General features: G+C 49.5%; 1 protein-coding gene across 1 annotated transcript in view; it reads right to left on the reverse strand.

The window, feature by feature from the left end:
- Positions 1-626: 626 nt before the first annotated feature.
- ICOSLG (inducible T cell costimulator ligand) overlaps positions 627-24,092 on the reverse strand; it is a 253,951-nt gene continuing 230,485 nt past the window's right edge. The window contains exons 5-6 of the mRNA XM_069760392.1: positions 21,486-21,626; positions 627-1,476 (exon numbers count right to left, since the gene is read on the reverse strand). Coding sequence (XP_069616493.1) covers positions 1,439-1,476; positions 21,486-21,626 — 179 coding nt within the window. The 3' untranslated portion in view covers positions 627-1,438. The remainder of the gene's footprint in view (positions 1,477-21,485; positions 21,627-24,092) is intronic.

The following is a 24,092-nucleotide window of genomic DNA, read 5'->3' on the forward strand; positions in this document are numbered from 1 at the left end:
CCTCGTTCCTCCTGCACCCCCGCCGTCCCTCCTGAACCCCCACTTTCCCTCCTGAACCCCCGCCGTCCCTCCTGAACCCCCACTTTCCCTCCTGCACCCTCGTCCATCCTGCACCCTCACTTTCCCTCCTGAACCCCCACCGTGCCTCCTGAACCCCCCGGTCCCTCCTCCACCCCCGCTGTCCCTCCTGAACCCCCGCTGTCCCTTCTCAACCCCCGTCATCCCTCCTCAACCCCCTTTCCCTCCTGAACCCCCACCGTGCCTCCTGCACCCCGCCGTCCCTCCTGCACCCCCACCTTCCCTCCTGCCCCCCATTCCTCCTGCACCCCCACCATCCCTCCTGCACCCCCACCGTCCCTCCTGAACCCCCGCCGTCCCTCCTCCACCCCCACATTCCCTCCTGAACCCCCACCGTGCCTCCTGCACCCCGCCGTCCCTCCTGCACCCCCACCGTCCCTCCTGAACCCCCACATTCCCTCCTGAACCCCCACCGTGCCTCCTGCACCCCCGCCGTCCCTCCTAAGCCCCCACCGTTGCTCCTTCCTGAACCCCGCCATCCCTCCTGAACCCCCACCGTGCCTCCTGCACCCCCGCCGTCCCTCCTAAGCCCCCACCGTTGCTCCTTCCTGAACCCCCGCCATTCCTCCTACACCTCCACCTTCCCATCCTGCAGCCTTGCCATTGCTCCAGCACACCCGCTGTCCTGCACTCCCCATGCTCCTGCACTTCCGCCATCCCTTCTGCACCCCCATCCCTCCTGCACTTCCGCCATCCCTCTTGCACCCCCGTCCCTCCTGCATTCCCACTGTCTCTCCTGCAGCCTCGCTATTGCTTCAGCACACCCCCCATCCTTCCTGCACTTCCGCCATCCCTCTTGCACCCCCGTCCCTGCTGCATTCCCGCTGTCCCTACTGTAGCCTCGCCATTGCTCCAGCACACCGCCCGTCCCTCCTGCACTCCCCGTCCCTCCTGCACTTCCGCCATCCCTCCTGCACCCCCCGTCCCTGCTGCATTCCCGCAGTCCCTCCTGCAGCCTCGCCATTGCTTTAGCACCCCCGCCGTCCTCCTGTCCATATATCCGCTCCTTACTCCACATGACTCCACTCATTGTAGATAGAGCTCCTCATCTTATCCTGTATAACCTCTCCTATTACTCTATAGAACTCCTCCCATTATTCCATATACTCCTCCCATTATTCCATATACTCCTCCCATTGCTCCCCATCACTCAGCATCAGTTCCATCCTTCTGTATATATCCTGCCTGGGGTCTGCTTGGTCAACGCTCTTGGAGGTGATGGCCCCTGTGTCCTTTCACCGTCATCCTCCATGCTGCTGCTCCACATTGGCCTGAACTTTCCTTTCACGTCCATGTGTTACATCCATTTGTCCAGACTCCGCGGAGGGTGGTGATCACATTCTATTGGTGAGGTCATGGCTCAGCCACTTCCCAGATCGCTGACTTGGTTGGTTGGAACTAAGAGGGAAAGAAACACATGAAAAATGGTGAAAAATGGATGACCAGAAGAGAATGTGACACCGGACCCCTGTGTGACCGATCTGTAGCCCCCACAAAACCTCAGGCTCCATATCTCACCATTCATTACGGCTTCTAATGTGAAGGAACCATCATTTTATAGACAATCATCTTGGCTACCTCACACATAAATTTGACTTGTAGCTATTTAACATATTGTCAAAGAATGATACCAGAGGGATCGCACAGAATCCCACCAATTGTCAAAGATCACAGCCCTCTGCTGCCCTGTATCATCCAGATAATTATGCAATTGACCGACGATTAATGGAGGAGGCCGCAGGCTGTTTCCACAAATAGGCCGGTTATTGGGAAACTAACAGTGAGCGTATGGTATATACACCTCCGATTCCAGCACATGGAATTTATAGATAACCCGGTACGATCACTGTTAATTCCACAATAGCCAAATAATGACTCCCTGCCACCACAGATTGTTTATACAGGTTGATTCGAAGCCAAACAGGTAGCGTATGGCTTCAGGAGTGCGGTTTACAGAACAAAAAGAACAGAACTATTACATTTTATATTTAATCCATAACGATAGGCAGAGTTTATAAAAAATGTACAGAAGATTTTACATGGGATAAAACAATACAGCATATACAGGTACATAAAAATAAACTTACTACATCATCACAGATGGCTCAGCTAAGCAGAGGAGAGCACTTCGATTGGAAGTGTTCTGTCAATGGGATCAGGCACACACATTTACATTTAATTTTTTATTATTTTGTTATCTATGGGGTAAGGTTTCTCTTTGTGGAGAGTGACAATCCAGGTCTGGCATGCCAGTGTGAGGAGGCTTAAATGCCATGCATGCTCCTTTGGGAAATTAAATATGCACATTTTCTCTTCAGAGAGGAAGAGGACTTGAACTCTAGTGAAAACCATTGGAAGTAGCAATCCTACAAATCAATATCAACCCTTCAACGAGCCTTGAAAAATGACTTAAGATAATATTTCCTAGAGGACTATGTTTAAGCCTTTAAGCCTCTTGATACTGACATGCCAGACCTGGCTTGTCACTTTCCACAAGGAGAAACCTTACCCCTTAGATCTTAGCCTCTCACCTCAAATCAGATCTCATACTTAGCACTGATGAGGGGCAATACCCAGAAACACTGTCTGCAAATTGGGATTCTGGTTTGACTTTTATTCTAAGTCATATTGCAAGGCTTGTTAAAGAGTTTTGACTTGTAGGAAGGGTACTTCCAATAGGTGACACTAGAGTTCAAATCCTCTTCGTCTCAGAAGAGACAATTTTCCTATTATTTTGCAAGTGCACCTTTGGCTTTCACCACGGCCTGAATCCTTCTGGGCAGCTCTCAATCATATTCAAACATGTCTCGACCGTGTCCCTTCTACGCATTCCCAAAGTTGGTGCACACTGGTTGACTCACTTGTGTAAGTATACAGCTTTTTCTTTAACTCTACCCACAAGGAGGGCGTTAAACTAGAAGAAGAGGGGACGGGAAGAAAAACATTAGACTCGAACAAAGACGACCCAGGAAAACATACTCAGAAGGGAGGTAAGAACATTTCTAAAACAATCCACAGTGAGGAGATTGGAACAAAACAAAATCCTCTAAACTGCATGCTCGCAAACGCCAGAAGCCTGACAAACAAGATGGAAGAACTAGAAGCAGAAATATCTACAGGTAACTTTGACATAGTGGGAATAACCGAGACATGGTTAGATGAAAGCTATGACTGGGCAGTTAACTTACAGGGTTACAGTCTGTTTAGAAAGGATCGTAAAAATCGGAGAGGAGGAGGGGTTTGTCTCTATGTAAAGTCTTGTCTAAAGTCCACTTTAAGGGAGGATATTAGCGAAGGGAATTCAAGCTTCAGGAGGCTAATTTGCATATTCCAGGTGCCTTCTGGGAGAAGCGAAGTCTCCCTAAGCTAGAAGATCGTTGGGTACAGCCGGGACCAGCTGCTTCGAAAGCATCACCAAACCTTACGGCGCGCGAATTTTTGCCTGTAGGACATTATTGCAAGAGAGCTTGGCTGAGTAGATTACACAAGAAGGAAAACACACAGCAAGTCAGCAGAATCTAGGAGCAACATGGCAGATGTGACAACCTTCATGGTGAGTTGCAGCATGTGCTACATGTTCACAGATCGACCAGAAGAAGAATCCAATTTCACCTGTCAGAAGTGTAGACTAGTGGCCCTTTTAGAAGAAAAGGTGCGGGGTCTGGAAGAAAGAATAGCAACTTTGAAACTCATCAAAGAGAATGAAGACTTTCTAGACAGAACAGAAGCATCTCTACTGGTCACAGAAGGTGCAAAAAGTGTCAGAGAACCTCCAAAAGCAGATGAGTGGAAGCATGTGACCAAAAGAAGCAAGAAGACCATGGAGAAATCACCAACCACACAACTGAAGAACCGATATCAAATCTTTGTAGAGGATGAAGATGGCACACCTAAGAATGAAGCAATACCAGCAAGCAAAAAAGAAGAGGGCACACAGCAACAAGTGACAGCAAAAAGTACAGCCAAGAAGCAACGAAGAGTGGTGGTGGTGGGAGACTCACTACTGAGAGGCACAGAAGCAGCCATCTGCAGACCGGACATAACTGCAAGAGAAGTATGCTGCCTTCCAGGTGCGATGATCAAGGATGTGACCGATAGGATACCAAAGCTCTTCAGCTCCAAGGACGTCCACCCATTTCTTCTGATACATGTTGGCACCAATGACACGGCAAGGAAGGACCTACCGACAATCTGCAAGGACTTTGAAGAGTTGGGAAAGAAAGTAAAGGAACTGGATGCACAGGTTGTTTTTTCTTCTATCCTTCCAGTAGATGGGCATGGCACCAGGAGATGGAACAGGATCCTTGATGCAAACAACTGGCTAAGACGATGGTGCAGACAACAAGGATTTGGATTCCTGGACCACGGTGTGAATTACTGGTATGATGGACTCCTCGCCAGAGACGGACTACACCTCAACAAACCTGGGAAACACACATTCGCCAGAAGACTCGCTACACTCATCAGGAGGGCGTTAAACTAGAAGAAGAGGGGATGGGAAGAAAAACATTAGACTCGAACAAAGACGACCCAGGAAAACATACTCAGAAGGGAGGTAAGAACATTTCTAAAACAATCCACAGTGAGGAGATTGGAACAAAACAAAATCCTCTAAACTGCATGCTCGCAAACGCCAGAAGCCTGACAAACAAGATGGAAGAACTAGAAGCAGAAATATCTACAGGTAACTTTGACATAGTGGGAATAACCGAGACATGGTTAGATGAAAGCTATGACTGGGCAGTTAACTTACAGGGTTACAGTCTGTTTAGAAAGGATCGTAAAAATCGGAGAGGAGGAGGGGTTTGTCTCTATGTAAAATCTTGTCTAAAGTCCACTTTAAGGGAGGATATTAGCGAAGGGAATGAGGATGTCGAGTCCATATGGGTTGAAATTCATGGAGGGAAAAATGGTAACAAAATTCTCATTGGGGTCTGTTACAAACCCCCAAATATAACAGAAAGCATGGAAAGTCTACTTCTAAAGCAGATAGATGAAGCTGCAACCCATAATGAGGTCCTGGTTATGGGGGACTTTAACTACCCGGATATTAACTGGGAAACAGAAACCTGTGAAACCCATAAAGGCAACAGGTTTCTGCTAATAACCAAGAAAAATTATCTTTCACAATTGGTGCAGAATCCAACCAGAGGAGCAGCACTTTTAGACCTAATACTATCTAATAGACCTGACAGAATAACAAATCTGCAGGTGGTTGGGCATTTAGGAAATAGCGACCACAATATTGTGCAGTTTCACCTGTCTTTCACTAGGGGGACTTGTCAGGGAGTCACAAAAACATTGAACTTTAGGAAGGCAAAGTTTGAACAGCTTAGAGATGCCCTTAATCTGGTAGACTGGGACAATATCCTCAGAAATGAGAATACAGATAATAAATGGGAAATGTTTAAGAACATCCTAAATAGGCAGTGTAAGCGGTTTATACCTTGTGGGAATAAAAGGACTAGAAATAGGAAAAACCCAATGTGGCTAAACAAAGAAGTAAGACAGGCAATTAACAGTAAAAAGAAAGCATTTGCACTACTAAAGCAGGATGGCACCATTGAAGCTCTAAAAAACTATAGGGAGAAAAATACTTTATCTAAAAAACTAATTAAAGCTGCCAAAAAGGAAACAGAGAAGCACATTGCTAAGGAGAGTAAAACTAATCCCAAACTGTTCTTCAACTATATCAATAGTAAAAGAATAAAAACTGAAAATGTAGGCCCCTTAAAAAATAGTGAGGAAAGAATGGTTGTAGATGACGAGGAAAAAGCGAACATATTAAACACCTTCTTCTCCACGGTATTCACGGTGGAAAATGAAATGCTAGGTGAAATCCCAAGAAACAATGAAAACCCTATATTAAGGGTCACCAATCTAACCCAAGAAGAGGTGCGAAACCGGCTAAATAAGATTAAAATAGATAAATCTCCGGGTCCGGATGGCATACACCCACGAGTACTAAGAGAACTAAGTAATGTAATAGATAAACCATTATTTCTTATTTTTAGTGACTCTATAGCGACAGGGTCTGTTCCGCAGGACTGGCGCATAGCAAATGTGGTGCCAATATTCAAAAAGGGCTCTAAAAGTGAACCTGGAAATTATAGGCCAGTAAGTCTAACCTCTATTGTTGGTAAAATATTTGAAGGGTTTCTGAGGGATGTTATTCTGGATTATCTCAATGAGAATAACTGTGTAACTCCATATCAGCATGGGTTTATGAGAAATCGCTCCTGTCAAACCAATCTAATCAGTTTTTATGAAGAGGTAAGCTATAGACTGGACCACGGTGAGTCATTGGACGTGGTATATCTCGATTTTTCCAAAGCGTTTGATACCGTGCCGCACAAGAGGTTGGTACACAAAATGAGAATGCTTGGTCTGGGGGAAAATGTGTGTAAATGGGTTAGTAACTGGCTTAGTGATAGAAAGCAGAGGGTGGTTATAAATGGTATAGTCTCTAACTGGGTCGCTGTGACCAGTGGGGTACCGCAGGGGTCAGTATTGGGACCTGTTCTCTTCAACATATTCATTAATGATCTGGTAGAAGGTTTACACAGTAAAATATCGATATTTGCAGATGATACAAAACTATGTAAAGCAGTTAATACAAGAGAAGATAGTATTCTGCTACAGATGGATCTGGATAAGTTGGAAACTTGGGCTGAAAGGTGGCAGATGAGGTTTAACAATGATAAATGTAAGGTTATACACATGGGAAGAGGGAATCAATATCACCATTACACACTGAACGGGAAACCACTGGGTAAATCTGACAGGGAGAAGGACTTGGGGATCCTAGTTAATGATAAACTTACCTGGAGCAGCCAGTGCCAGGCAGCAGCTGCCAAGGCAAACAGGATCATGGGGTGCATTAAAAGAGGTCTGGATACACATGATGAGAGCATTATACTGCCTCTGTACAAATCCCTAGTTAGACCGCACATGGAGTACTGTGTCCAGTTTTGGGCACCGGTGCTCAGGAAGGATATAATGGAACTAGAGAGAGTACAAAGGAGGGCAACAAAATTAATAAAGGGGATGGGAGAACTACAATACCCAGATAGATTAGCGAAATTAGGATTATTTAGTCTAGAAAAAAGACGACTGAGGGGCGATCTAATAACCATGTATAAGTATATAAGGGGACAATACAAATATCTCGCTGAGGATCTGTTTATACCAAGGAAGGTGACGGGCACAAGGGGGCATTCTTTGCGTCTGGAGGAGAGAAGGTTTTTCCACCAACATAGAAGAGGATTCTTTACTGTTAGGGCAGTGAGAATCTGGAATTGCTTGCCTGAGGAGGTGGTGATGGCGAACTCAGTCGAGGGGTTCAAGAGAGGCCTGGATGTCTTCCTGGAGCAGAACAATATTGTATCATACAATTATTAGGTTCTGTAGAAGGACGTAGATCTGGGTATTTATTATGATGGAATATAGGCTGAACTGGATGGACAAATGTCTTTTTTCGGCCTTACTAACTATGTTACTATGTTACTATGTTACAAGTGTTCAAGTAGGTTGAGGTTTGGGACCATCCAGCACCTCTACTTCATTACCTTACCAATCTTACCATTTCTTTACCAATCTCGCCGTATGCTTTGTGTTGTTTTCCTGCTGGAACACTACATCGTCCTTTATATACCCATATTACTAGAGTATACAAAGTAACTCTTCTTATAGGATACTCACATATAGCTCAGCATTTAGGCCACCATTGATCCTGGTCAAGTATCCAAAGCCTCAGGATGTGAAATAACCCCATATCATCAGGTTTCCTCCACCGAACTTGATATTTTCTTCAATTTATCGATCCGTTAGTCCATTTTACCCTTTTTCCTTCCAGACCCAGTTGCACCCATCAAAGCAGTCTATTGACTTTCGTCTCATTGCCCCAAATCACCCATTTCCAATCTTCTACTGTTTTTGTACTCTTGTGCAAACTCGAGCTGACGCTTCTTATGACATTATTGAAGTTGAGGCTTCTCCACCATTTTCTTTATTTCTTCTTTATTTATTTTTTACAGCGCTAACATGTTCCGCAGCTTTACACAATCATTGCTATCCCCGATGGGGCTCATAATCTAAATTCCGTGTTCCCGGAGAACCCAGAGGAAACCCACGCAAACACGGGGAGAACATACAAACTCCTTGTAGATGTTGTCCTTGGTGGGATTTGAACCCAGGACTCCAGCGCTGCAAGGCTGCAGTGTTAACGACTGAGCCACCGTGCTGCCCATTTTGCTTCTTCTTGGCCGAGAGACAGCTATCGATGAGGTGGATGATGATGTTTCTCTTTTCTTGGGAAATCACCTTCTTTTGATTCCTCTTGTACAGGTTACATTTCGTAGTTTACAGGAAGAAAAAGCTTTTTCCACCACCAGGAGAAAAAAAGTAACATGCAGCGACCTGATGAGAATCTGGAGAACTAATCATATGCTAAATAGCTGCAAGTCACATTCATGTATGAGATAGAAAAGATGATTGTCTATAAGATGATGGTGGTCTCACGTTCAGAGCAGCAGTGGATGGTGAGATATGGAGCCTGAGAGTTAGATCACAATGTATGTCTGTGGTGTCCCCCTCTATGAGATGATGGTGGTCTCACGTTCAGAGCAGTAGTGGATGGTGAGATATGGAGCCTGAGAGTTAGATCACAATGTATGTCTGTGGTGTCCCCCTCTATGAGATGATGGTGGTCTCACGTTCAGAGCAGTAGTGGATGGTGAGATATGGAGCCTGAGAGTTAGATCTCAATGTATGTCTGTGGTGTCCCCCTCTATGAGATGATGGTGGTCTCACGTTCAGAGCAGCAGTGGATGGTGAGCTATGGAGCCTGAGAGTTAGATCACAATGTATGTCTGTGGTGTCCCCCTCTATAAGATGATGGTGGTCTCACGTTCAGAGCAGTAGTGGATGGTGAGATATGGAGCCTGAGAGTTAGATCACAATGTATGTCTGTGGTGTCCCCCTCTATGAGATGATGGTGGTCTCACGTTCGGAGTAGTAGTGGATGGTAAGATATGGAGCCTGAGAGTTAGATCACAATGTATGTCTGTGGTGTCCCCCTCTATAAGATGATGGTGGTCTCACGTTCAGAGCAGTAGTGGATGGTGAGATATGGAGCCTGAGAGTTAGATCGCAATGTATGTCTGTGGTGTCCCCCTCTATGAGATGATGGTGGTCTCACGTTCGGAGCAGTAGTGGATGGTAAGATATGGAGCCTGAGAGTTAGATCACAATGTATGTCTGTGGTGTCCCCCTCTATAAGATGATGGTGGTCTCACGTTCAGAGCAGTAGTGGATGGTGAGATATGGAGCCTGAGAGTTAGATCGCAATGTATGTCTGTGGTGTCCCCCTCTATGAGATGATGGTGGTCTCACATTCAGAGCAGCAGTGGATGGTGAGATATGGAGCCTGAGAGTTAGATCACAATGTATGTCTGTGGTGTCCCCCTCTATGAGATGATGGTGGTCTCACGTTCAGAGCAGTAGTGGATGGTTAGATATGGAGCCTGAGAGTCAGAAGGTCCAAATACTTTTACCCTTTTGCTCGCCACTGTGTATTACTAGAACAGGCCCAGGATGGGGCACATATATACCAGGATGGGGACACTATTACAGGAAAGAGTCCAGGAGGGGGGGTCAGTATACCAGGAAGGGCCCAGGATGGACAACATACCAGAAAGGGGCCAGGTCGGGACATTATTACAGGTAAAAAGACATTGTTACATGACAGAGCAAACATCTATGTCTTCACAGGATCTGGAATACTACAAGGGCCCATACATCTGATGAACCTGCATCGGGGCTCACCAGACTCTAGTTCCATCAATGATCATACGTGTAATACAGACAATCCCCAGCATGTAATACAGGATATATTTTATGACACAAAAAGAGGAGTCCTAACACCCATGGAAGGGGAGGTGGGGGAGCGACACCGGTGGAGCAGCAGGTCACAGGAGACAGGATCTGGCTAACAAATGTTCAAACTGTTAAAAAAAAAATTTACGTGATTGCCCGGCAGCTGCAGGAAGCCGGGCACTGTGGATAACACTGTGCCCACTATTAAAGAAGATGAATATTCATTGCTCCACACACCCATGATCCTGGCGTGAAGAGCAAAGAGTATTCTTGCAGCTGTCCTCGGCTTGTAAGCAGCACATGATGTCCCTGCCATGCACTGCTTAAAGTATAAATCAGCTGCTGGCACCGGAACAAGATGCTGCGAGGGAGCGCCGGGAAGTTAAGTCTAATGGTCTTCTTTTAATGTTTTTCTGATGGGGCCAATCATATCAGGATAGGGATGAGGGGGCCATGTATACCAAGATAGGGATGAGGGGAGGCCATGCATTCCAGGATAGGGATGAAGGGGCCATGCATACCAGGATAGGGATGAGGAGGCCATGCATTCCAGGATAGGGAAGGAGGGGCCATGTATACCAGGATAGAGATGAGGGGGCCATGTATACCAGGATAGGGATGCGGAGGCCATGCATTCCAGGATAGGGATGAAGGGGCCATGCATATCAGGATAGGGATGAGGGAGCCATGCATACCAGGATAGGGATGAGGGGGCCATGTATACCAGGATAGGGATGAGGGGGCCATGTATACCAGGATAGGGATGAGGGGAGGCCATGCATACCAGGATAGGGATGAGGGGGCCATGTATACCAGGATAGGGATGCGGAGGCCATGCATTCCAGGATAGGGATGAAGGGGCCATGCATATCAGGATAGGGATGAGGGGGCCATGCATACCAGGATAGGAATGAGGGGCCATGTATACCAGGATAGGGATGAGGGGGCCATGCATACCAGGATAGGGATGAGGAGCAATGTATACCAGGATAGGGATGAGGGGCCATGTATACCAAGATAGGGATGAGGGGAGGCCATGCATACCAGGATAGGGATGAGGGGGCCATGCATTCCAGGACAGGGATGAGGGGAGGCCATGCATACCAGGATAGGGATGAGGGGACCATGTATACCAGGATAGGGATGAGGGGAGGCCATGCATACCAGGATAGGGATGAGGGGACCATGTATACCAGGATAGGGATGCGGAGGCCATGCATTCCAGGATAGGGATGAAGGGGCCATGCACATCAGGATAGGGATGAGAGAGCCATGCATACCAGGATAGGGATGAGGGGCCATGTATACCAGGATAGGGATGAGGGGGCCATGTATACCAGGATAGGGATGAGGGGAGGCCATGCATACCAGGATAGGGATGAGGGGACCATGTATACCAGGATAGGGATGAGGGGAGGCCATGCATACCAGGATAGGGATGAGGGGGCCATGTATACCAGGATAGGGATGCGGAGGCCATGCATTCCAGGATAGGGATGAAGGGGCCATGCATATCAGGATAGGGATGAGGGGGCCATGCATACCAGGATAGGAATGAGGGGCCATGTATACCAGGATAGGGATGAGGGGGCCATGCATACCAGGATAGGGATGAGGAGCAATGTATACCAGGATAGGGATGAGGGGCCATGTATACCAAGATAGGGATGAGGGGAGGCCATGCATACCAGGATAGGGATGAGGGGGCCATGCATTCCAGGACAGGGATGAGGGGAGGCCATGCATACCAGGATAGGGATGAGGGGACCATGTATACCAGGATAGGGATGAGGGGAGGCCATGCATACCAGGATAGGGATGAGGGGACCATGTATACCAGGATAGGGATGCGGAGGCCATGCATTCCAGGATAGGGATGAAGGGGCCATGCACATCAGGATAGGGATGAGAGAGCCATGCATACCAGGATAGGGATGAGGGGCCATGTATACCAGGATAGGGATGAGGGGGCCATGTATACCAGGATAGGGATGAGGGGAGGCCATGCATACCAGGATAGGGATGAGGGGACCATGTATACCAGGATAGGGATGAGGGGAGGCCATGCATACCAGGATAGGGATGAGGGGGCCATGTATACCAGGATAGGGATGCGGAGGCCATGCATTCCAGGATAGGGATGAGGGGCCATGCATATCAGGATAGGGATGAGGGAGCCATGCATACCAGGATAGGGATGAGGGGCCATGTATACCAGGATAGGGATGAGGGGGCCATGTATACCAGGATAGGGATGAGGGGGCCATGTATACCAGGATAGGGATGAGGGGAGGCCATGCATACCAGGATAGGGATGAGGGGGCCATGTATACCAGGATAGGGATGCGGAGGCCATGCATTCCAGGATAGGGATGAAGGGGCCATGCATATCAGGATAGGGATGAGAGAGCCATGCATACCAGGATAGGGATGAGGGGCCATGTATACCAGGATAGGGATGAGGGGGCCATGTATACCAGGATAGGGATGAGGAGCCATGTATACCAGGATAGGGATGAGGGGCCATGTATACCAAGATAGGGATGAGGGGAGGCCATGCATACCAGGATAGGGATGAGGGGGCCATGTATACCAGGATAGGGATGCGGAGGCCATGCATTCCAGGATAGGGATGAAGGCGCCATGCATACCAGGATAGGGATGAGGGAGCCATGCATATCAGGATAGGGATGAGGGGCCATGTATACCAGGATAGGGATGAGGGGGCCATGCATACCAGGATCGGGATGAGGGGCCATGTATACCAGGATAGGGATGAGGGAGCCATGCATACCAGGATAGGGATGAGGGGCCATGTATACCAGGATAGGGATGAGGGGAGGCCATGCATACCAGGATAGGGATGAGGGGGCCATGTATACCAGGATAGGGATGAGGGAGCCATGTATACCAGGATAGGGATGAGGGGGCCATGCATACCAGAGTAGGGATGAGGGAGCCATGTATACCAGGATAGGGATGAGGGGAGGCCATGCATACCAGGATAGGGATGAGGGGGCCATGTATACCAGGATAGGGATGAAGGGGCCATGCATACCAGGATAGGGATGAGGGGGCCATGCATACCAGAGTAGGGATGAGGGAGCCATGTATACCAGGATAGGGATGAGGGGAGGCCCTGCATACCAGGATAGGGATGAGGGGGCCATGTATACCAGGATAGGGATGAAGGGGCCATGCATACCAGGATAAGGATGAGGGGGCCATGCATACCAGAGTAGGGATGAGGGAGCCATGTATACCAGGATAGGGATGAGGGGGCCATGCATACCAGGATAGGGATGAGGGGGCCATGTATACCAGGATAGGGATGAGGGGAGGCCATGTATACCAGGATAGGGATGAGGGGGCCATGTATACCAGGATAGGGATGAGGGGAGGCCATGCATACCAGGATAGGGATGAGGGGGCCATGTATACCAGGATAGGGATGAGGGGAGGCCCTGCATACCAGGATAGGGATGAGGGGGCCATGTATACCAGGATAGGGATGAAGGGGCCATGCATACCAGGATAGGGATGAGGGGGCCATGCATACCAGAGTAGGGATGAGGGGGCCATGTATACCAGGATAGGGATGAGGGGGCCATGCATACCAGAGTAGGGATGAGGGAGCCATACATATCAGGATAGGGATGAGGGGCCATGCATACCAGAGTAGGGATGAGGAGCCATGCATACCAGGATAGGGATGAGGGAGCCATGCATACCAGGATAGGGATGAGGGGGCCATGCATACCAGGATAGGGGTGAGGGGGCCATGCATTCCAGGATAGGGATGAGGGAGCCATGCATACCAGGATAGGGATGAGGGGGCCATGCATACCAGGATAGGGATGAGGGGGCCATGCCTACCAGGATGGGGATGAGGGGGCCATGCATACCAGGATAGGGATGAGGGGACCATACATACCAGGATAGGTATGAGGAGGCCATGCCTACCAGGATGGGGATGAGGGGGCCATGCATACCAGGATAGGGATCAGGGGGCCATGCATACCAGGATAGGGATGAGGGGGCCATGCATACCAGGATAGGGATGAGGGGACCATGCATACCAGGATAGGGATGAGGGAGCCATGTATACCAGGATAGGGATGGGGGGGCCATGCATACCAGGATAGGGATGCGGAGGCCATGCATTCCAGGATAGGGATGAAGGGGCCATGCATATCAGGATAGGGATGAGAGAGCCATGCATACCAGGATAGGGATGAGGGGCCATGTATACCAGGATAGGGATGAGGGGGCCATGTATACCAGGATAGGGATGAGGAGCCATGTATACCAGGATAGGGATGAGGGGCCATGTATACCAAGATAGGGATGAGGGGAGGCCATGCATACCAGGATAGGGATGAGGGGGCCATGTATACCAGGATAGGGATGCGGAGGCCATGCATTCCAGGATAGGGATGAAGGCGCCATGCATACCAGGATAGGGATGAGGGAGCCATGCATATCAGGATAGGGATGAGGGGCCATGTATACCAGGATAGGGATGAGGGGGCCATGCATACCAGGATCGGGATGAGGGGCCATGTATACCAGGATAGGGATGAGGGAGCCATGCATACCAGGATAGGGATGAGGGGCCATGTATACCAGGATAGGGATGAGGGGAGGCCATGCATACCAGGATAGGGATGAGGGGGCCATGTATACCAGGATAGGGATGAGGGAGCCATGTATACCAGGATAGGGATGAGGGGGCCATGCATACCAGAGTAGGGATGAGGGAGCCATGTATACCAGGATAGGGATGAGGGGAGGCCATGCATACCAGGATAGGGATGAGGGGGCCATGTATACCAGGATAGGGATGAAGGGGCCATGCATACCAGGATAGGGATGAGGGGGCCATGCATACCAGAGTAGGGATGAGGGAGCCATGTATACCAGGATAGGGATGAGGGGAGGCCCTGCATACCAGGATAGGGATGAGGGGGCCATGTATACCAGGATAGGGATGAAGGGGCCATGCATACCAGGATAGGGATGAGGGGGCCATGCATACCAGAGTAGGGATGAGGGAGCCATGTATACCAGGATAGGGATGAGGGGGCCATGCATACCAGGATAGGGATGAGGGGGCCATGTATACCAGGATAGGGATGAGGGGAGGCCATGTATACCAGGATAGGGATGAGGGGGCCATGTATACCAGGATAGGGATGAGGGGAGGCCATGCATACCAGGATAGGGATGAGGGGGCCATGTATACCAGGATAGGGATGAGGGGAGGCCATGCATACCAGGATAGGGATGAGGGGGCCATGCATACCAGAGTAGGGATGAGGGAGCCATACATATCAGGATAGGGATGAGGGGCCATGCATACCAGAGTAGGGATGAGGAGCCATGCATACCAGGATAGGGATGAGGGAGCCATGCATACCAGGATAGGGATGAGGGGGCCATGCATACCAGGATAGGGGTGAGGGGGCCATGCATTCCAGGATAGGGATGAGGGAGCCATGCATACCAGGATAGGGATGAGGGGGCCATGCATACCAGGATGGGGATGAGGGGGCCATGCCTACCAGGATGGGGATGAGGGGGCCATGCATACCAGGATAGGGATGAGGGGACCATACATACCAGGATAGGTATGAGGAGGCCATGCCTACCAGGATGGGGATGAGGGGGCCATGCATACCAGGATAGGGATCAGGGGGCCATGCATACCAGGATAGGGATGAGGGGGCCATGCATACCAGGATAGGGATGAGGGGACCATGCATACCAGGATAGGGATGAGGGAGCCATGTATACCAGGATAGGGATGGGGGGGCCATGCATACCAGGATAGGGGTGAGGGGAGGCCATGCATACCAGGATAGGGATGAGGGGGCCATGTATACCAGGATAGGGATGAGGGGAGGCCATGCATACCAGGATAGGGATGAGGGGGCCATGCATACCAGAGTAGGGATGAGGGAGCCATGTATACCAGGATAGGGATGAGGGGAGGCCCTGCATACCAGGATAGGGATGAGGGGGCCATGTATACCAGGATAGGGATGAAGGGGCCATGCATACCAGGATAGGGATGAGGGGGCCATGCATACCAGAGTAGGGATGAGGGGGCCATGTATACCAGGATAGCGATGAGGGGAGGCCATGTATACCAGGATAGGGATGAGGGGGCCATGTATACCAGGATAGGGATGAGGGGAGGCCATGCATACCAGGATAGGGATGAGGGGGCCATGCATACCAGGATAGGGGTGAGGGGGCCATGCATTCCAGGATAGGGATGAGGGAGCCATGCATACCAGGATAGGGATGAGGGGGCAATGCATACCAGGATAGGGGTGAGGGGGCCATGCATACCAGGATAGGGATGAGGGAGCCATGCATACCAGGATAGGGATGAAGGGGCCATGCATACCAGGATAGGGATGAGGGGGCCATGCATACCAGAGTAGGGATGAGGGAGCCATGTATACCAGGATAGGGATGAGGGGGCCATGCATACCAGGATAGGGATGAGGGGAGGCCATGTATACCAGGATAGGGATGAGGGGGCCATGTATACCAGGATAGGGATGAGGGGGCCATGTATACCAGGATAGGGATGAGGGGGCCATGTATACCAGGATAGGGATGAGGGGAGGCCATGCATACCAGGATAGGGATGAGGGGGCCATGTATACCAGGATAGGGATGAGGGGAGGCCATGCATACCAGGATAGGGATGAGGGGGCCATGCATACCAGAGTAGGGATGAGGGAGCCATACATATCAGGATAGGGATGAGGGGCCATGCATACCAGAGTAGGGATGAGGAGCCATGCATACCAGGATAGGGGTGAGGGGGCCATGCATTCCAGGATAGGGATGAGGGAGCCATGCATACCAGGATAGGGATCAGGGGGCCATGCATACCAGGATAGGGATGAGGGGGCCATGCATACCAGGATAGGGATGAGGGCACCATGCATACCAGGATAGGGATGAGGGAGCCATGTATACCAGGATAGGGATGAGGGGGCCATGCATACCAGGATAGGGATGAGGGGGCCATGCATACCAGGATAGGGATGAGGGGACCATACATACCAGGATAGGGATGAGGGGACCATACATACCAGGATAGGTATGAGGAGGCCATGCCTACCAGGATGGGGATGAGGGGCCATGCATACCAGGATAGGGATGAGGGGACCATGCATACCAGGATAGGGATGAGGGAGCCATGTATACCAGGATAGGGATGAGGGGGCCATGCATACCAGGATAGGGATGAGGGGGCCATGTATACCAGGATAGCGATGAGGGGAGGCCATGTATACCAGGATAGGGATGAGGGGGCCATGTATACCAGGATAGGGATGAGGGGAGGCCATGCATACCAGGATAGGGATGAGGGGGCCATGCATACCAGGATAGGGATGAGGGGGCCATGTATACCAGGATAGGGATGAAGGGGCCATGTATACCAGGATAGGGATGAGGGGGCCATGCATACCAGGATAGGTATGAGGAGGCCATGCCTACCAGGATGGGGATGAGGGGGCCATGCATACCAGGATGGGGATCAGGGGGCCATGCATACCAGGATGGGGATGAGGGGGCCATGCCTACCAGGATGGGGATGAGGGGGCCATGCATACCAGGATAGGGATGAGGGGGCCATGCATACCAGGATAGGGATCAGGGGGCCATGCATACCAGGATAGGGATGAGGGGGCCATGCCTACCAGGATGGGGATGAGGGGGCCATGCATACCAGGATAGGGATGAGGGGACCATGCATACCAGGATAGGGATGAGGGGACCATGTATACCAGGATAGGGATGAGGGGGCCATGCATACCAGAGTAGGGATGAGGGAGCCATGCATACCAGGGTAGGAATGAAGGGGCCATGTATACCAGGATAGGGATGAGGGGGCCATGCATACCAGGATAGGGATGAGGAGCCATGTATACCAGGATAGGGATGAGGGGGCCATGCATACTAGGAAGGGATGAGGAGCCATGTATACCAGGGTAGGGATGAGGGGAGGCCATGCATACCAGGGTAGGGATGAGGGGAGGCCATGCATACCAGGGTAGGGATGAGGGGAGGCCATGTATACCAGGATAAGGATGAGGGGTCTTATCCTTAGCCTATGAGGGAGCTCGCTTACAGGGGTTTGTTGGTCAGGTGGTTAAGATCATATGATTCTTTAAGTGAAGCGCGTTGTCGTATAGCGTATGCGTGGGCATCCCCCATTATATCCCCCGAAGGCGGCGCATGCGTTGCTGGCTCCTGTCACCTAATGGGATCTTCCTATCCACGAACCAGGAATGTAAGCACGCTGCAGCCATCATAGAGACGGCTCATGTGCAATGCACCCCTGCTGTCCTCGCATCCGAAGATCAGCGACAGGGTAAGCCGCGCATGCGTACATAGGGAGAGATACCCCGAATGTGACCTGTGGCCGGATGACTAGATGGTTTTTAGCGCTCGTGGACTTTAATTTTCACGTTGAACACAGGCCAGGTGCATGGGAACACAGATGCCCTGTCCAGACTCCCCTGCTGGAGAAGGTGAAGGTGACAAAACCCCCGCTTTGCGCAGAGGGGGGGATATGTGACAGAGTCACTGGTAATGTAATAGAGGGGAGATATATTTCACTGTGCTTATTGGCGTCAGCGATATAAAACTCCACTCACCACTGTAATGCCACTAAGTGTGGGGTTACAGACAATTTGTATAATGGGTTGAGGATTATATGCACATCCATAGAGCGGGCTAATCCCCACTAGGAGAAGGACTGTGTTTTATTTTGCTGTTTTGCCCAGAGGGTCATGTTTACTTTTTCCATCTTGGTTTATGCTGCACTTAATAAACCAAAGACATTCTTAAAGAGACAGTGCACCGTTTCTACCTCTGTTCATCCGAGTGAGCGGATCTACCACAGACCCTATGGAAGCGCTTACTGGAATCGACTGGTCAGATGGAATACAAAGTATGAATTGGATATGTAAATTAATGAACACTGAATGTATGCTGATGAGGAATAAAAGATGATTAAATCCATTTGAGTGAGACAATAATGAAAACTAATAAGGGCAACAAGTAGGAAACTGTGAATGATCCCATACATTGTATGTAGACATGAATGGAAAAGATGGATTGTAGATACACAATATAGAACGATGTAGAAAAAGTGTGAAAGAAATAATAATAAAGTGGAAATAAAGTGTATGGAATGTGCCGATGTGTCTCCAGTCACTGAGATACACGATCACCACGTTATGTATTTGGGGTAGTTTGCTCTTGGCTCCTTTCCCTTGTTTTCCACTTTAGTGCTGTTTTTTGTCTCTCTTCATTCGTACAGTTCCATGCGCGGTTTACCCTGTTGCTGATCTTCAGATGCGCTGACAACTGGGGCGCATTGCGCTTGTGCCGTCTCCATGACGGCTGCAGTGTGCTTGCGCTCTGGGGCCGTGGATCGGAAGAACCTGTGGCACCCCTAGGGGTATTTGCCACAAAAATAGTTACTGACAGTAAGTACAAATACTAAAATAGCAAGACTGCACTACCACCTCCGGCCAGAAGGGGGAGCTCCAGAGACTCCCCTTGATCCATTCTGGTCTGAGAGAAGAAATGGCAGTTGGGCCAAGGAGCTGATAGTGAGAGGTCATACAGTTGAATCTCTAACAGCCCTATGACTGTTTCCAGGCCTAAATCACCGGCCTGAGGAGAAGAGGGACAGAGAAAAAGGACATTGTGAGAACCGGGTAGCATTAATCACTACCCAGAACAGGCGCAAAGACGGATACCGGATCCGTGGCTGTATTCATTATATATAATACAGCAACCGGAAAAACGTGAGGTGATATCAGCTTCACTAGGGTCGGACGCAGCAACAGACACAGAGTTCAGCGGTACTCCTGGAGGGGGTAAGCCGATAAAAGGACTCGGGTTGCCCGTCGAACCAGGACCCGGAGAGGACAGATTGGGCCGGCAGCCAGTTCACATACAGCAGCAGGGCCACACAGAAATTGCGCACAATAAGAGGCGAAGATCCCGGCAGGGTCAAAGTAACTCAGAGTTCCCATACAGACTCCGGTGACAGGACTGGATTGTAAATCCTTTTATGTTAAAGTAAACTGGTTAAACGTTTCAGTGCCTCAGTCTTTCATTTGGACAATAGCTATCTATCCAGGATCGGGATCGTCACCGCTGGGAGAATCTGCTGCTGATCAAGTAAGTGCCTGTCCCCTCATGATACCCTTTACACTGTGCATTGCCTGAGGCCACAGCACCGGGTCAAGCCACCCGTGACATCCCCCTCAAGAGACAGACTCCATTGGTCCGGTGCTGGGTATCCCGGTCTCCTGGGCATCACAAACCTATTAGGTGATGGGAGCCAGCGACGCATGTGCCATCTTCGGGATATATAATGTGGCATGCCCACACATGCACCATACGACAAAGCGCGTCACTCATAGAATCACATGATCTTAACCACCTGACCAACACCCCCGTAAGTGAGCTCTGTGATAGGCTGATCAATCTGATACCTTCTGACCTACTCCCACCCCAACGCACGCCTCCTGAAAAAGACAACGGCGGGAAACTTCACACTAGACCTTGGAAACCAAGGTCCCAGAGTCTGGAGGAAGAGTGGAGGCCACAATCCAAGCTGCTGGAGGTCTAGTGTGAAGTGTCCATAATCAGTGATGGTTTGGGAGCCATGTCATCTGCTGGTGTAGGTCCACTGTGTGTTATCAAGACCAAAGTCAGTGCAGCCATCTACCAGGACATTGTAGAGCCCTTCATGCTTCCCTCTGCCCACAAGCTTTATGGAGATGGAAATGTCATTCTCCAGCAGGACTTGGCCCCTGTCCACACGGCCAAAATTACCAATACCTGGTGTAAAAACAACAGTATCACTGGGCTTGATCGGCAGCAAACTCACCTGACCTTAACCCCATAGAGAATCTATGGAGTATTGTCAAGAGGAAGATGAGACACCAGACCCAACAATGCAGACTGAAGGCTGCTATCAAAGCAACCTGGGCTTCCATAACCCCTCAGCAGCAGCCACAGGCTGATCGCTTCCATGCCACGCCGCAGTGATGCAGTAATTGATGCAAAAGGAGCCGCGACCAAGTATTGAGTGCATTTACTGAACATACATTTCAGTAGGGAACATTTCAGATTTTACAATCATTTTTCAAGCTGGTGTTACAAAGTATTCTAATTTACTGAGATAATGAGTTTTGGGTTTTCATTGGCTGTAAGCCATAATCATCAACATTAACAGAAATAAACACGTGAAATAGATCACTCTGTGAGTAATGGCTCTATAGAATATAGGAGATTCACTTTTTGTATTGAAGAACTGAAATAAATGAACTTTTTGATGATATTCTCATTTTGTGAGATGCACCTGTATATTCTATTGTGGGTTCTCTTATTAGAGCAAGTCCACAGTGGGGACAGCGTCCAAATTCTGGGACTGTCCCCCTGGATCAGCTTTCATCTGCGCTGTGACATTATCTCACCTTCATATGTTGGGGTGCGGTCGCGACATCGTCTTCTCAGCAGGAAACCAATGAGGAAGACTCCCACTAATCCTCCAATGATCAGGAAGATGATCAGGACGTTTGGAGGAGATGGCGCTTCTGGTGTAATTTCCATCTTATCTGAGAAGAAAAGCAGATATGCAGGTTATATGACCGTCCTCATAGGAGGGAAGCAGCAGATATGGAGGTTATATGACCGTCCTCATAGGAGGGAAGCAGATATGGAGGTTATATGACCGTCCTCATAGGAGGGAAGCAGCAGATATGGAGGTTATATGACCGTCCTCATAGGAGGGAAGCAGCAGATATGGAGGTTATATGACCGTCCTCATAGGAGGGAAGCAGCAGTTATGGAGGTTATATGACCGTCCTCATAGGAGGGAAGCAGATATGGAGGTTATATGACCGTCCTCATAGGAGGGAAGCAGCAGTTATGGAGGTTATATGACCGTCCTCATAGGAGGGAAGCAGATATGGAGGTTATATGACCGTCCTCATAGGAGGGAAGCAGCAGATATGGAGGTTATATGACCTTCCTCATAGGAGGGAAGCAGCAGATATGGAGGTTATATGACCGTCCTCATAGGAGGGAAGCAGCAGATATGGAGGTTATATGACTGTCATCATAGGAGGGAAGCAGCAGATATGGAGGTTATATGACCGTCCTCATAGGAGGGAAGCAGATATGGAGGTTATATGACCGTCCTCATAGGAGGGAAGCAGCAGATATGGAGGTTATATGACCGTCCTCATAGGAGGGAAGCAGATATGGAGGTTATATGACCGTCCTCATAGGAGGGAAGCAGCAGATATGGAGGTTATATGACTGTCATCATAGGAGGGAAGCAGCAGATATGGAGGTTATATGACCGTCCTCATAGGAGGGAAGCAGATATGGAGGTTATATGACCGTCCTCATAGGAGGGAAGCAGCAGATATGGAGGTTATATGACCGTCCTCATCTGAGAGAAGCAGCAGATATGGAGGTTATATGACCGTCCTCATAGGAGGGAAGTAGCAGATATGGAGGTTATAAGACCGTCCTCATAGGAAGGAAGCAGCAGATATGGAGGTTATATGACCGTCCTCATAGGAGGGAAGTAGCAGATATGGAGGTTATATGACCGTCCTCATAGGAGGGAAGCAGATATGGAGGTTATATGACCGTCCTCATAGGAGGGAAGCAGCAGTTATGGAGGTTATATGACTGTCCTCATAGGAGGGAAGCAGCAGATATGGAGGTTATATGACCGTCCTCATAGGAGGGAAGCAGATATGGAGGTTATATGACCGTCCTAATAGGAGGGAAGCAGCAGTTATGGAGGTTATATGACTGTCCTCATAGGAGGGAAGCAGCAGATATGGAGGTTATATGACCGTCCTCATAGGAGGGAAGCAGCAGATATGGAGGTTATATGACCGTCCTCATAGGAGGGAAGCAGCAGATATGGAGGTTATATGACCGTCCTCATAGGAGGGAAGCAGATATGGAGGTTATATGACCGTCCTCATAGGAGGGAAGCAGATATGGAGGTTATATGACCGTCCTCATAGGAGAGAAGCAGATATGGAGGTTATATGACCGTCCTCATAGGAGGGAAGCAGATATGGAGGTTATATGACCGTCCTCATAGGAGGGAAGCAGCAGATATGGAGGTTATATGACCGTCCTCATAGGAGGGAAGCAGATATGGAGGTTATATGACCGTCCTCATAGGAGGGAAGCAGCAGATGTGGAGGTTATATGACCGTCCTCATAGGAGGGAAGCAGCAGATATGGAGGTTATATGACCGTCCTCATAGGAGGGAAGCAGATATGGAGGTTATATGACCGTCCTAATAGGAGGGAAGCAGCAGTTATGGAGGTTATATGACTGTCCTCATAGGAGGGAAGCAGCAGATATGGAGGTTATATGACCGTCCTCATAGGAGGGAAGCAGCAGATATGGAGGTTATATGACCGTCCTCATAGGAGGGAAGCAGCAGATATGGAGGTTATATGACCGTCCTCATAGGAGGGAAGCAGATATGGAGGTTATATGACCGTCCTCATAGGAGGGAAGCAGATATGGAGGTTATATGACCGTCCTCATAGGAGAGAAGCAGATATGGAGGTTATATGACCGTCCTCATAGGAGGGAAGCAGATATGGAGGTTATATGACCGTCCTCATAGGAGGGAAGCAGCAGATATGGAGGTTATATGACCGTCCTCATAGGAGGGAAGCAGATATGGAGGTTATATGACCGTCCTCATAGGAGAGAAGCAGATATGGAGGTTATATGACCGTCCTCATAGGAGGGAAGCAGATATGGAGGTTATATGACCGTCCTCATAGGAGGGAAGCAGCAGATATGGAGGTTATATGACCATCCTCATAGGAGGGAAGCAGATATGGAGGTTATATGACCGTCCTCATAGGAGGGAAGCAGATATGGAGGTTATATGACCGTCCTCATAGGAGGGAAGCAGCAGATATGGAGGTTATATGACCGTCCTCATAGGAGGGAAGCAGCAGATATGGAGGTTATATGACCGTCCTCATAGGAGGGAAGCAGCAGATATGGAGGTTATATGACCGTCCTC

Source organism: Ranitomeya imitator, chromosome 3 (genome assembly GCF_032444005.1).
Source record: "Ranitomeya imitator isolate aRanImi1 chromosome 3, aRanImi1.pri, whole genome shotgun sequence".
Classification (NCBI taxonomy): domain Eukaryota; kingdom Metazoa; phylum Chordata; class Amphibia; order Anura; family Dendrobatidae; genus Ranitomeya; species Ranitomeya imitator.